This window comes from Solanum lycopersicum, chromosome 9, assembly GCF_036512215.1.
Source record: "Solanum lycopersicum chromosome 9, SLM_r2.1".
In the NCBI taxonomy this organism is placed as follows: domain Eukaryota; kingdom Viridiplantae; phylum Streptophyta; class Magnoliopsida; order Solanales; family Solanaceae; genus Solanum; species Solanum lycopersicum.
In genome coordinates, this window is record NC_090808.1 from 61,158,512 (window position 1) to 61,173,000 (window position 14,489).

The following is a 14,489-nucleotide window of genomic DNA, read 5'->3' on the forward strand; positions in this document are numbered from 1 at the left end:
TTAATAAATTAGTTGTGTTAGGCTTAAAATAGACCACAATCGAATTTTCCAACTCTAACCATTTTTTATTAAAGTTTTTTCACGTTATTTTTGAAATTACCATACAAAGTAATTTTTGTTGCAACTAAATTTATCATGTGCAGGCTAAGAATATGGTCTTTGATTAGGAATTTCATAGTTATTGAGGATTCTCAAGAAGAGAAGGATAACTTTTATCTAGGAGACCAGATGGGTAGGATCTTAGGCTAGTATGTGGATAGGTATAAGTTGAAGTACTTGGGATGTGTGAGGAATAGGAATAAGTAGGCGGCATCTTAGTATATTCCAATCACAAATTAGAAGCACAAAAAGGAGCAGTCACTATAGAACAACATTTATGATGTCTTAGCTAACAAAAAGAAACAACCAGGAACAAAAAAAATCACAAGGATTATTAGATTAAAAATGAGTATCTTACTTGGTAGTTTTATGGGTTTATTGCAGTTGTATCAACTCCTTGCGGTTCAATCTGCACTGATTGTGAAATAACTTAGTAAAATTAACAATTTTTGGTGAGTTCAAGGTTTGTAAGTTCTGGATCTAGGCCTTACCTTGAGATACGAATGTGACAATGAGTGTCGAGTTGGAGATGTCTTCATTGAGTAGACACTCATCATATGGAGGTGCAATCTTACTTCCACTAACTCTTGAACAAAGAGAAGGACAAGGACATTGTACTGGGGAAGTTGGAGCACTCATAGAGCATTGCAATTTTGGGTGTTATATGTGTAATAAAGTTGAGGCCTTTGACAGGAGTTTATGAAGGACACATATTAGGGTAGGAGGTTAATTAGATTGTTGAGTTGTCTCACTTATTATTCTACACTAATAGTCATACTATTAGTATGTTTATTAGTTATGTAATTTTATGCTTCTATTATTGTTTTTTCTTATTATGGCTATTGTTTAGAATGATTTGATAGGTTATCTACAAAATTGACATGACTTTCTCTATTTTGTATTTCTTTCTCTATAATGTGTTGGTCTATATTTTTCTTGAGACGGGGGTCTATCGGAAATGACTTTTGTACCTCTGTGGTAGTTGTAGGATATGTGTACACTTTATCCTCTCAGGCCCCACTTTTGTTGATTTAAACTAGGCATGTTATTGTTGACTATATACGTTTTAACAAATTCATTTATGAATTATTTTGAGCTAAGTATTTAGTTTATATCAACCGAATTTTAGTCATTTTATACCTTGACTTCTGCCCAAATTACCTGCATGAAATATGCCTAGCAAAACACGTTCAAATAGGATAAATTAAATTTTCATAGACTAATTTTTTCACCTATGTAAACACTCTTCAAAATATGTATTCATGAGGAAGAAAGTGTGTTGTTCAAAATTAGAGCTGGAATTTAAAATTTTAAGCAAAGGTGGGAGGAGAAAATAATGTTCACAGATTTTTTGTAAAAAAAAAGGCTTAATTTGGTCCTTCAATTATTATAAAGTTCTCATTTTGATAATAGTAATGTCTTGCTCAGTACCTAAACCTACATTTAATTGGAATGTGCACTTTTGATTCATTTGTTTGTGAACGTTCACAAATTTAACATAATGATTAGTTGTACAATTACTTAATTATCTGTGTTATGTTAAATTTGTATTGTTGTTCAATGTTTGATTGTATTATAATTTTAAAAGTAGTTTACACAACATACTCCATGCATAAAAGTTCTAGAAACACACATTTTGATTACTTAAAAATTAAATACGATTCGTCAAATATTACAAGGATCAAAATAATATACCTATATTTTAGAGGTGGAAAATGCTATTTGTCCAAAAACTACTTATATTTCTTTGTCTTTCTTGTTAGTTTTTAAAGAAGGAAAAACATAACAATCTTATCTTCTTTTGTTATTGAACAAGTAGAAACATTAGTTTGATAAACGAACAAAGAAAATTTATGAAAAGCAAAACTACTTACTTCATTATAACACATATATTTATAGGAGTTTACAAGTAAACCAACTCCTAAGGATAAGATTAATAAACTAAGGATAAGGATAAGGATATAGATAAGATCGAATTTAACTACTAAACAGTAAATAACTACCCTAGTTAATAACTACCCCACAATACAGACAATTTGGACTGACAATTCTTATGCATATTTCTAACACTCCTCCTTGCTTTAAGAGCTGGAAACTCTAAGTTTTTGCCTGAGAAGTTGAAATTTGTTGCCTGATAATGGTTTGGTGAAGATATCAGCCAGCTCCTCTTCAGTTTTGCAATAGAGGAGAGTCACATCACCATTATTTTGCACTTCCCTCAAGAAGAAAAGCTTGACGTTGAAGTGTTTTGTTTTCCCATGAAATACAGGATTATGAGAAATTGCTATTGCATATTGATTGTCCACAAACACTTCAGTTCCCTTTGTCTGATTCATGTGCAAATGACCAAAAATTTTCCTCAACCAGAATGCTTGATTTACTGCTGCTGTTGCAGCCACAAATTCCGCCTCTACAGTGGATTGAGCCACAATGTCCTTCTTTTTTGAGAACCACGAAAACATTCCTGAGCCAAGACTGAAACAATATCCAGATGTGCTCTTCATGTCATCTACAGATCCAGCACAATCACTATCAGAATACCCAAGTAGTTTCAGATCTATTTTTTTCTGAAACTTAACACCATAATTGATGGTTCCTTTGATGTATCTAATAACTCGTTTTGCTACTTTTAGATGCATCTCACTAGCACAATGCATGAACCTCAATAGAATGCTTACAACATACAAAATATCAGGTCTTGTAGGTGTGAGATACATCAAATAACCGACTAAGCCTCTTAAGTATGTTTGCTCCACTTTTTCTGCTCTGTCATTCTTTATTAGTTTCTCTTTTTGGTTCATAGGAGTATTCATCTCCTTGGAATCTTCCATATTGAATTTCTTGAGAATTTCCTTAGCATATTTCTTATGGCAAATAAAAACTTCATCTTGACCCTGCTTGATTTCCATACCAAGAAAATAAGACATTAGACCAAGATTAGTCATCTCAAAGGCTTGCATCATTTCTTGCTTGAAATCCTCGATATACCTTGTATTACTTCCTGTAATTAGTACATCATCTACATATATAGACAAAACAAGAATATCAATGCCATGATGTTTAACATAAAGAGTAGATTCTGATAGACTCTTTTCAAAGCCTAAGCCAAGTAAATGGCCATCTATTTGACCATACCAGGACCTTGGTGCCTGTTTAATTCCATAAAATGTCTTTCTTAACCTATAAATTTTTTCCTTATTTCCTTTCTTCACAAAGCCTTCAGGTTGCTCACTTAAATTTCTTCCTGTAGAAAGCCATTAAGGAATGCTAATTTGACATCCATCTGATACACTTTCCAACCCAACTGTGCAGCAAGAGCAAGAAGTAACCTGATCATGTCAAGCCTAGCTACTGGTGCAAATGTATCAAAATAATCCACACCAAAAATTTGAGCATGCCCCTTAACAGCAAGTCTTGCTTTATGCTTATTCACTGAACCATCGACATTTAGCTTGGTTCTAAAGACCTATTTCAACCTAATTATCTTTCTGTCTTCAGGTTGATCAACAAGCTCCTATGTCATGTTTTTCTCAATCATAAATAACTCTTCTTTCATTGTAGCAACCCATTTTCCATCATTTTTGGCTTCATTGTACCCAACAGGTTCACATATTGCTACATTGCATCTCTGATATATATCACAGAGTTGTCGAGTACCTTTGACTGGTAAATGATCCACCATTTCATCCTGCCGTGAGAGTGATATTTTATCCTCAAAAAACTGGGTAGGAGACCTTTTTGCTTTGTCAGAAGTGTTAACGACAAATTTCTTCGAGTCTTCCCAACACCACTCTTCATTTTCTATAAAATTCACATCTCTACTAAAGATTATATTTTCAGTTTGTGGTTGGAAGACTTTATATGCCTTTGAAACTGAACTATATCCAATAAAAATGTCTGGGACAGATTTTTTATCTAGTTTATCTCGTTTAACCTGAGAAATGTAGGAAAATAGTGACAACCAAACACTTTAAAAAAATTTGTTGGTTTAAATCCATACCAAGCTTCAAATGGAGTTCGGTCTTTCACTGCCTTTGTGGGAAGCCTATTTTGAAGATGAACTGATGTATTTGCTGCCTCTGCCCCAAATTTCTTTGGTAAGTTCTTCTCGTGCCACATGCATCTGGTCATCTCCATAATGTATCTGTTTCTTCTCTCGCTTACTCCATTTTGTTGTGGAGTATAGGGAGTAGTAAGTTGATAATGAATCCCTGCTTCCTCACATAATATGTCGAACTGGTAAGAAGTGAATTCCTTTCCATTATCTGTTCTTACGAACTGAATTTTACAGTTGGCTTCATTTTCTACTTTTGGTTTGAATTTCCGAAAATCATTAGAAGCCTTTGACTTATGTTTGAGAAAATAAATCGAACACATGCGGGTTAGATCATCTACAAAAATGATATAGTAGACTTCCTTTTAGTGAAGGAGTCCTTTGTGGTCCTGCTATAACAGTATGAATTAGTTGCAATTTGTTCGAGTCTCTCCAAGTTGTCTTTGAAAATGGAAGTCTGTTTTGTTTTCCATATTGACACACAAGACAATTTGAAGAATGTACTTCTAAAACAGGCAAGTCCTTAAATATTTTCATTTTTTGCATTTTAACCAACCATTCGTAGTGATAGTGTCCGAGTCTCTTGTGCCATACTTCTGCAACACTTTCTTTTGCCGAAAAAACAACATGCTTCTCCTCAAATGGATCTAATGAGAAACTTTTGCCTCTCATTCTTACTTTAAACATTTCTCTTGATCTCAAGCATCCTTGATCAAGCAATGATTATCTTCAAAATTTAACTTGTAGCCTTTTTCCATCAATTGACCAACACTAAGCAAGTTTTGATCTATGTCAAGTACATAAAGCATATCAAAAATTGTTTTAGTACCTGAATTACTTGGAATAGCAATGGTTCCTTTCCCTCTTACAGGAAGATGGTCGCCATTACCTATTCTGACTTTAGTAATGGTCGTGGGCTTCAATTCCTTGAAGAGAGACATGTCATTTGTCATATTATTAGTGCATCCAGTATCATCAGCCAACACTCACTAGATGATCTACTTGAAAAACATGTAGCAACAAAGAGTTGATCTTCTTCCTCGCCCTCAATAATTTTAGCCTTTGCTTCTTGTTGCTGACTATTGTTCTTGCAATTACAGCTTCATGCCCAAGTTGATTGCATTTACTACATTTAGCATCAGGCCTTCTCCAACATTTATATGGTGGATGACCTTTCTTGTTACAATGCTTACAAGGAGGATAACTTTTCTTTGAGTGTCCAGTTTTTCCTTTGGTAGTATTTGTTGAAATGCCTTCACTATTCTTCTTGTTCTTGTTCTTTTTGTTTTTGCCTCCATCTTGAGGCTTGGCAAACAATGCTCCCTCTATATTTCCTTCTTCTCTCATGACCCTTCGTTGTTCTTGTGCCTGCAAAGCATTCAATAACTCTGCGAAGGTGATCTTGGACAGATCCTTTGTTTTTTCCAAAGTAGTTATGGTTGCTTTAAATCTTTCTCGCACAGTTACCAAAATCTTTTCAACAATATGTCAATCATTAAACACGGAACCAAGCAATCTTACCCTGTTTGCTATGTTCAACAGCCTTTCAGAGTAATCTTTGATGGTTTCAGTTTCTTTCATCTTCTGCATCTCGAAATCTCTTATAAGATTTAACACTTGCATACCTCTGATCCTTTCATCCGCTTCGTATTCTTCCTTGAGATAATTCCAGATGGCCTTTGATGACTTTAGAGACATAATTCGAGTGAGGATTGAAGAAGATACTACTGAAAATAAACAGGCCTTTACCTTTGCTTTTTTGCTTTTCCTGTCTTTATGGTTTTTGATCTGGGCCATAGTAGGATTGTTAGGCAACAGAGGAACTTCATAATCCTTTTCGACTGTCTCCCCCATATCCATGGCATCTAAATATGTTTTTGTCCTTACCGCCCAAGTCTGATAGTTATCACCATTAAAGACAGGTGGTGCCATTACAGAAAAACTTGATTCTGCTTCCATGATTGATAAACTTGTCTAGTTGATTACAATCAAAACACCCAAGGATCCCTCAAGAAATAAATGCTCTGATACCAATTGTTAGTTTTAGAGAAGGAAAAACATAACAATCTTATCTTCTTTTGTTATTGAACAAGTAGGAACGTTAGTTTGATAAATGAACAAAGAAAAATTTATGAAAAGAAAAACTACTTACTTCATTATAACACAGATATTTATAGGAGTTTACAAGTAAACCAACTCCTAAGGATAAGATTAAAAAATTAAGGATAAGGATAAGGATAAGATAGAATTTAACTACTAAACAGTAAATATCTACCCTACAATACAGACAATTTGGACTGATGCAGTTCTTATGCATATTTCTAACATTTCTACATTTGATTAACTCATAATATCTTATTTTTATGTGATTCTTTTTTGTTATAAATATATCATCAGACTCAAAATGAGAGATCTATTAACAATTCTCTTAGAAAAGAAAATGAAAGATTTCTTTGTGAGAATAACACAATGAAAGAGGCAATGAAGAAAACAATGTGCCCAAAGTGTGATGGACCACCCATTAAAAAAGGAAAGGACCTGTATATTGAAAATAGAAAATCAAAGGTTGAGGGAACAAGTAATCCTTGTACTTATACTATTTATTTTATTTTATTTATTTTTGCTATTAATTTATTTATTCATCTAAAAAAGAATTACTTGTATATAAAAAAGACGAGGCAAATTCGTGGTTTGAACTCGATTGATCAATCCGGGATTTGAGGCATTTAGCATCATCTCAACGTTGTACTTTGAATTTTGAAATGAAGGGGGTTAGATTTATGGACAGTACATTGGACCAATGGATAAGAGAACTGAGCTTGCTTAAAAAGCACGTGGATGCCCTATATTTCTTTTGACGTTTTAGTCTATTTTTACACATATATGTCTATGTTCCACCTTTAAGATATCTATTGAGGTGGATGCAAATAATAGGCACCGAGTTAATTTGAATCCCATAATTTTTACACAAAGCATAGATACATGAAAAAAGTCACTAGTTTTTTTTAAATGTCGTATCTGATCCATAATTTTTATAAATACAATGAATTAAGCTTTAGATGCAAACTAAAAAGGCTTGTAACATCTACCTCTTACATGATGTTTAATCCGAATTTGTGGATGTCCTAATGTGGGTACTGAAAACTAGGTGAACCCCCCCCCTACACACAAAAAGTGTTAAGTACCTAAAAAGTCTTAACCCATCAAGTTTAGATCTTGAATCCATTTCTGCCCCGTGCTTATGAGTTGCGAGTTGCACCCGCCCTTGACAAGAGAGATCAAGTTGAATGAAAAGAATTTAATTTATATATTTATAAAAACTTAATTATGTACTCTTATCCTTTTAGGTTCTCAAATCATGTTTATTATAAATAAATACATGTTATTATAAGTAAATTAACTTTTTTTTTTGCAGTGTGAAAGAGTATCAAAACACATCTCAAGTGTTCCTGAAAGGCCTTCTGTGACAGTTTCAAATTTGGCGCCATCAAAATCAAATCTTGTATATCCTCCTTCTTTTGGTCAAGAGTATAATACTAATAATAATGTTCAAGCACATTCAGTAAATACTAATAATATTTCAATAATGTCTCCATCACGACAAGAACATTACGAACTTCATGATAGGCAAAAAACAAAAATGTTTGAGATTGTTGTGGCTTCTATGAATGAAATGGTTGAACTTTGGAAAATAAATGATCCAATTTGGGTAGATTCATCAAGTGAAGGGAGGTGTTCTATTCATCGTGAGAGTTATGAAAGAATATTTCCAAATCCAAATCGACCTTATTACCAATCATCGGCTAATCGAATTGAATCATCAAAGGATTGTGAAGTTGTGTCGATGACTGCAAGTGAGTTGATCCATAATTTTCTTGATCCAGTAAGTTTCTTGAACTCTAACATGTGTTATTACATGCTTTGGCCCTAGAATGATGTATGGCTTCAGAATGTCTCAGTACTAGGATTTAGGATTTAAGGCTTGGTTTGATATATATATATATATATATATATATATATATATATATATATATATATATATATATATATTGTGCGTGTGCTAGTCACTTAATTTTGGATTGATTTTCGAAAAGTAGCTAGTGTTTGAGATTTCGTTGAAAACTTACTACTTTTGATATGGAATCATACCAATATGTTAGTATCATGAATTTCGAACTCGAGCATGTGAAAGATCAAATATATATTCATTTTTTTATTTGAAATCTAACACATTGTCATGAATTCTATAAATTGGTTATTTTTCAATAGGCTGATACGATTTTAATTTAAATTTTATCCCACACTAGATTGATTAGGATGAGTTTAGATGGAGTGACAGACATGGACAAATGAGTACTTATTTTGAGAAATAGTTGCTATTTTCATTGTCTCATAATTAATCATATACTTAAAAATTATTAATTTGTATATGTAGGTCAAATGGATGGAGTTGTTTCCTACTATAGTCACAAAAGCTAGGACTGTTGAAGTTCTTGATTCGGGGACTTGGGGAGGTTCTATACAATTAGTAAGATACTGATACATCTTTTAGATCTTCTTCCATAGAGATTAAATAAATACTATACTTATTTCATAAAATTGATCTAATTTTTTCTTGGTTCTTGAATACAGATGTATGAAAAGTTGCATATTTTATCTCCTCTAGTGGAAGCTCGAGATTTTTTCTTCATACGTAGTTGTAGACAATTTGATCCAAGAACATGGATTATGATGGATGTTTCTTATGATCCATTCAATGAGATTCAAAGTGGTGTACATTCTTATTCTTGGAAGTTTCCTTCTGGTTGTGCTATTCAAGATATAGGTAATGGCCAAAGTAAGGTATGAATCATTTCATCTCTCTAATAATATCACTATTTATATAAAAGGAAAACTATGTGCCTTAAGCTCCCTTTATACATGAGATCCAAATTACTAAGGTCTATTATATGTATTTTTGTCTTGCACTTGTGCATGAGATTGTTTCCACAACTCAAGCATGTAACATCTATATCACTATTTATATGAAACTTAGTTTTCGAAGACTATGCTACAAGAGGTAAATGTTTGTCGGTACCTATCTCATGATGTCTATTCTTCTTATAGTATGATATAAGAATCAAAATATATTTATTCTCATTTAATTCAATTTTGGATCCTCATGTTATGTTTCTAATTCATGCTCCAAATGATCAGCGTTGAGACGTGCATCATGGGTTGTTTTGAGTCTCTCCATATTAGTTTAGAAAATGATCTTTTTATCCATCTACAGCCTTGGAAAATCTCCAACAAACTTATAAGTTATATTTTAGGATTGAGTTAGATTTAGTATCCATTTTAACATGTTAGGAGTCGTCAGACCTATCACGATTTTTCATATAACAATGTGGAACTGCACTTCAATAGTGCCAAAATGCCTCCCTATCGACCCCAGTCTTGTTTTTTGCTAGCTTGAGTTCATAACTTTACTATGTATCATTAAACATAGAGTAATCAACCACTTCTCTTCGAATCTGCCTCAAGCACTCTAGCCCTACCGCCAAAAAGTCGTCTGTATAGTTCAGGAGCGCTCACACGACCCATACTATGGTGTTCATGTCCAGATGTTTGAATCTTAATGAGTGAGGATTAATATTTGTCTCCTCATATGGTCCTAATCAGTCCTTGCCTTATAGTATCCACTGCTACAAAAACACTAATTTTCAACATACCTTCCTAAATATTTTCCAACAAGCTAATTATTTTGATTCCGTTTTCTGGATTATTTTTACTCTTGCAGGTTACTTGGGTGGAACATGTTCAAGTATATGAAAAAAAGCAAGTACATCGTATCTTTAGAGACTTGTTGTGTGATCGTCAAACATACGGAGCTAAAAGATGGATTGTTACACTTCAAAGGATGTCTGAGAGATATAATTTTGCCATGGGTGCAATATGCCCTACTAGGCATGATTTTAATGTGGCTAGAGGTTCGGTTTTATATTCTATTTTATTTACTTACTACTTTTCATATTTTAATTTTTAAGGTAAGATAAGGATATATTGCAAATCTTTCATCATTGTGGTTTTCATTACAAATATAAAACTTTTTATAAAAATAAAACCATCTTTAAAGGTATGTTTAACAAGATATATACATGTATTAAAAAAAACTACATACTCGAGTAGAGTTATGTTTTTCTTTTCTGAAAGGGCCTTGAACATGACTCATTCTGTTATTTTTAGGTGAAGTCATTTTTCTTTGCAATTTTCTCAAGTTTTAATTGAAACTGTCATTTTCAAAGTTTTGTTTTTTTGTGTGTTTGGTATGATTCGAATTTTTTTAAAAAAATTAGTCTTATTGATGTTTATTGACTTCTTTGAAAATAACTTTTAGGGAAAATGTTTTCCAACTGAAGGAGCAAGAAAAATGGTTGTATTTCTCATTGTTTAAAGAAAAGTCATTTTTCCTTCACAATCTTCTCAACTTTGAACATTATATTGACACTTTAACGACATTCGGGCATCACTTTCACCTTTAACATGTAAATATCTCATCATACTTTCTTGTCAGTTAATACTTTTTATCAATCTTCAATAGAACTTTTTTTTCTAGAATATGTATTCACTCTCCAACCAAATACTGAAAATAAAAATAGAATTCCTATTTTTCAAAAAATAAAAAATACGCCCTTACCTTTTTTTTCCTCATTTGTATTGTGAATTTTGTTTTCCAAATATTTTATCTTTCGATTTTAGTATTACATGTTGTCTCCTTGGATCCAATTATATCATACTATTTGTTTTACATATATGAATTTTGATATACTTTATTTGAATAAGAATCTAACAAAAACAACATTTATACCTTCTCAGGGAAGGGATACCCTTCTCAAACTCCACTTGTGAAATTACGCATGATATATATGTTGTAATACTTATATTTTATTTTTATTTTTATTTTCAATGTTAAATTATCTAGAAGGGATGAAAAATACAATACAAATATCTCAAAGGATGGTGAAGAACTTTTTTGAAATCCTAAGCATGACAGACAACTTAGATTTTCCAACTTCATCACGGCTCAACCGCGGAGATAGAATTTCAATAAGAATAAATGAAGAAATTATCCAACCAAAAGGCTTTATTGCCACTGCTGCTACTTCTTTGTGGCTCCCTCTTTCATTCCAAGATGTCTTCAATTTTTTCAAAGATGACAAGACAAGAAGTCAGGTATGTATTCAAACCTCTTTATAATAATGACAATTGTTCAGATAAATTGTTTTGTTGTTACAACGAAATATTATTATTGAGAATATAATTTGCATGATATTGATATCGGTTTCAAATAAAACTTTGATGTTATATTCAATTGGCCAAAGGCATTTCGAAAGCAGCCTACCTATCTCGAAGAGGTACAAGTAAGGTTTGTCTACATTCTACCCTCTATAGACCTCACATTGTGAAATTACGCATGATATGTTATTGTTATAAAATATTATAGGTGAAATATTGTTATAGGGAATGATTGTAATAATATAAAAAAAGGTAAGATTGTATATATCTTTGCATTTGATATTCAATTTTATTGCAATGAGCCAAACATCTGATAAAAAAAATTGCACTTTTAATCCCTATATGACTTGGTAACCAAAGGATCCCTAAAAATACTCTTATAGAAATTGACTTTTTTCAATCCCTATATAGATTTTTATGTAAAACACTCAAATATTTCAATAAATATCATAAGTTTAAAATAAAAAATAGAATGAGTTCAACGTTAAGAAGTTTTAAACCATTAAGTTGAAGTCTTGAATTTGATTGATTTGCTAATGTTGTGTTCCCATGTTATATTATCTACATGTTTGCTAGCATTGGCGTTAATTGTACATATTATTTTAAACAATGCTCATCTCGCAAACTTAATTTTAGCAATTAAATTATGATATTATTTATCGTTTTGACTTTTTTTTAGTGGGATATTTTGACTGGTGGGAATAATGTGATTGAGTTAGCTCGAGTACTAACAGGAACTCTTCCAGAAAACAGTATTACAATCATTCAGGTATTTTTCATATTTATTATTTATAGTTTGCGATTTTATGTAATAATGACATTTTTCAAGAATCAAATAATATGTTTATGATTGGATTCTTCTTTTTTCATATGTAGAAATAATTTCTAACTTGTATATTTTCATCCTTAATCTTTGATTATCGAATTAAATGACATTTTCTATGGTCCAGTTTTACTTTTGACTTTTAGTCAGTTAACAATAAAAACACAAAGACTATCTTTTGTTACGTTTTATTTATATATACTGATAATTTAAAAATCTTTTTCACATTATCTCTTTTAGTACTTCCACTAATATTTTTTAATTGTTGCAATGTATGTACAGCCTTGTATGCAAAAGGAAATGTTAGTGATCCAAGAGACAAGCATTGATAGTATGGGAGCATTTTTAGTTTATGCACCCATAGATTTACAAGCAATCACTTCAATTGTCAATGGAGGTGATGTAAAAAGAGTTCCCATTTTGCCCTCAGGTATCACCATAAGTCCTGATGGTCGCCTCTCCTCGGATAGGGACAGTACTGCAAATGCTGAAAATGGTTCAATTTTGACAGTGACTTTTCAAATATTGGTAAGTGGTCATAATAATCCAACCTCCCAGAAGCAACAAATGGAGGTAGTGGCTTCTGTTCATTACCTTTTGAGCAGCATAATTTTAAAAATCAAAGCAGCATTGGGTTGCTCTGATTTATGATTGTTTAATTTCATGTTGTTTGTTTGTTTGTTTTGAAGATTTTGGAACTTAGACAATTTATGGTTTCGAAGGATGATGCATTCCCTTCTTTGTGACTTTTGAAAATCTTAAGATCGTGAGATATGTGTTGTTGCAATTGTCATTTATAATGATACACTTACTTGAGACATCTCATTTGTTTGGTTTTTTCCATTTTTATTCTTTTTGGTTTTCTCTGATCATTGTTTTTGTTCTTTTTCATGTTACAATACCATGCCTTCCTGATTTTGCTAGTTTAATCTAGTGGAGTAGTATAGAAATAGTATCCATGTGTAGATGGAATAGTATATAAACAGTATCCACGTGTGGATGGAAGTATATGTTGTGAACACGGATAGTCCATACGCTAGACAAGTCGTTAGGCCTAGGGCTAAGCCACGAAAAGACTCAAGAATTAGACAGCCGAAAAATATATTTACTTGGGGTCTAGGTTGAGCACCCACTCATCTTGTGTACACACTCCTTACTTGCTTGCTTACTTTCTTTCTTTCTTGGATACAACTCAAATTACCACATTTATTTATAGGTGGTGATCGATGGGAGGATCTAGTGAAGGATTGAATATGTACGATTCTATTCTAGATTGTTCCTACAACTACATAATTTTACAAAATATCTACACTTTCTCTCAGGAACAATCATTCTAGCTATATCCTTTCATTTCTTTACAACTTTGAATATTCTAGGTACTTCTCTGGCAGATGTTAACTAAATTGGTGATGAATACTTAACACTTTCTAGAGTCTAAGCTTCTCATTCTCCATTCTTATCTCTATTCTTTAGTTACTTGTTATTTCAGTAGTTTCCACTGTAATTCAATAGTTTAAGTATTGGTGTTATAATTTGGTTACGAGTCATTATACAGTAGTTGAGTATTCTAGTTTGTTAATTTATACATAAAATTTTTAATGACGTGGCCAGTTTCTCCCGCGCTTTTAATGCTATACATTTTTTTTTAGTTTTTTTCAAAAAATATTTAACTTGTACCTGCGTTGACATACTTCAGACAAACCTCTGTTTCCTCCTCCATTTCTCTTCTACCAACTCGTTTTGTCTCTATGATCTGTAGGTTGTTGTTCGTCCATGTTTGAGTATAGTAGGCACACTAGTATTTGTTTTTTTGGCACATCAGTGTCTAGTTGTGTCTTTAGAATGAAAAAGGCAACAAGAAAATCTGCTACTTGGTTTCCTTCTCTATAGCGGCGAGTGATTTGGATTTCATCCCTCTTCTTGTAGTTAATGATTTTGTACACAAACTGGTAAAGCTTCAGGTAGAAAGAATCGTCCTTTGTCACCATGTTGGTTGTGCATTGAGTCCACACCATTTCACTCCAAAACTCTGCTGAATAGCTTCATTTAGCGATATTGCTACTGTTACATTAAATCACCTTGACTATCTTTAACAATTCCACATATACTATCTTTGCACATATTTTTGTGAGAAACTCCCATCAGTGTTCACTTTGATTGTGCCATGAGGAGCCTTGTTTCACCAAACTTATTTCAATCTCTTACAGTTCTAAGCCTTTCTACTATATATGTCCATTT

General features: G+C 32.4%; 1 protein-coding gene across 3 annotated transcripts in view; it reads left to right on the forward strand.

Moving 5' to 3' along the window:
* LOC109121036 (homeobox-leucine zipper protein HDG11-like) overlaps positions 1 to 14,489 on the forward strand; it is a 30,580-nt gene that overhangs the window by 13,166 nt on the left and 2,925 nt on the right. For 2 of the 3 annotated variants that reach the window (XM_019215467.3, XM_069288955.1), the window contains exons 5-11: positions 7,569 to 8,036; positions 8,589 to 8,681; positions 8,786 to 8,995; positions 9,933 to 10,122; positions 11,115 to 11,365; positions 12,108 to 12,197; positions 12,534 to 13,533. In XM_019215467.3, the coding sequence (XP_019071012.3) occupies positions 7,569 to 8,036; positions 8,589 to 8,681; positions 8,786 to 8,995; positions 9,933 to 10,122; positions 11,115 to 11,365; positions 12,108 to 12,197; positions 12,534 to 12,902 (1,671 nt within the window). In that variant the 3' untranslated portion in view covers positions 12,903 to 13,533. Of the gene's footprint in view, positions 1 to 7,568; positions 8,037 to 8,588; positions 8,682 to 8,785; positions 8,996 to 9,932; positions 10,123 to 11,114; positions 11,366 to 12,107; positions 12,198 to 12,533; positions 13,534 to 14,489 lie in introns of those variants that run through there. The other variant, XM_069288956.1, reaches the window with a different exon arrangement.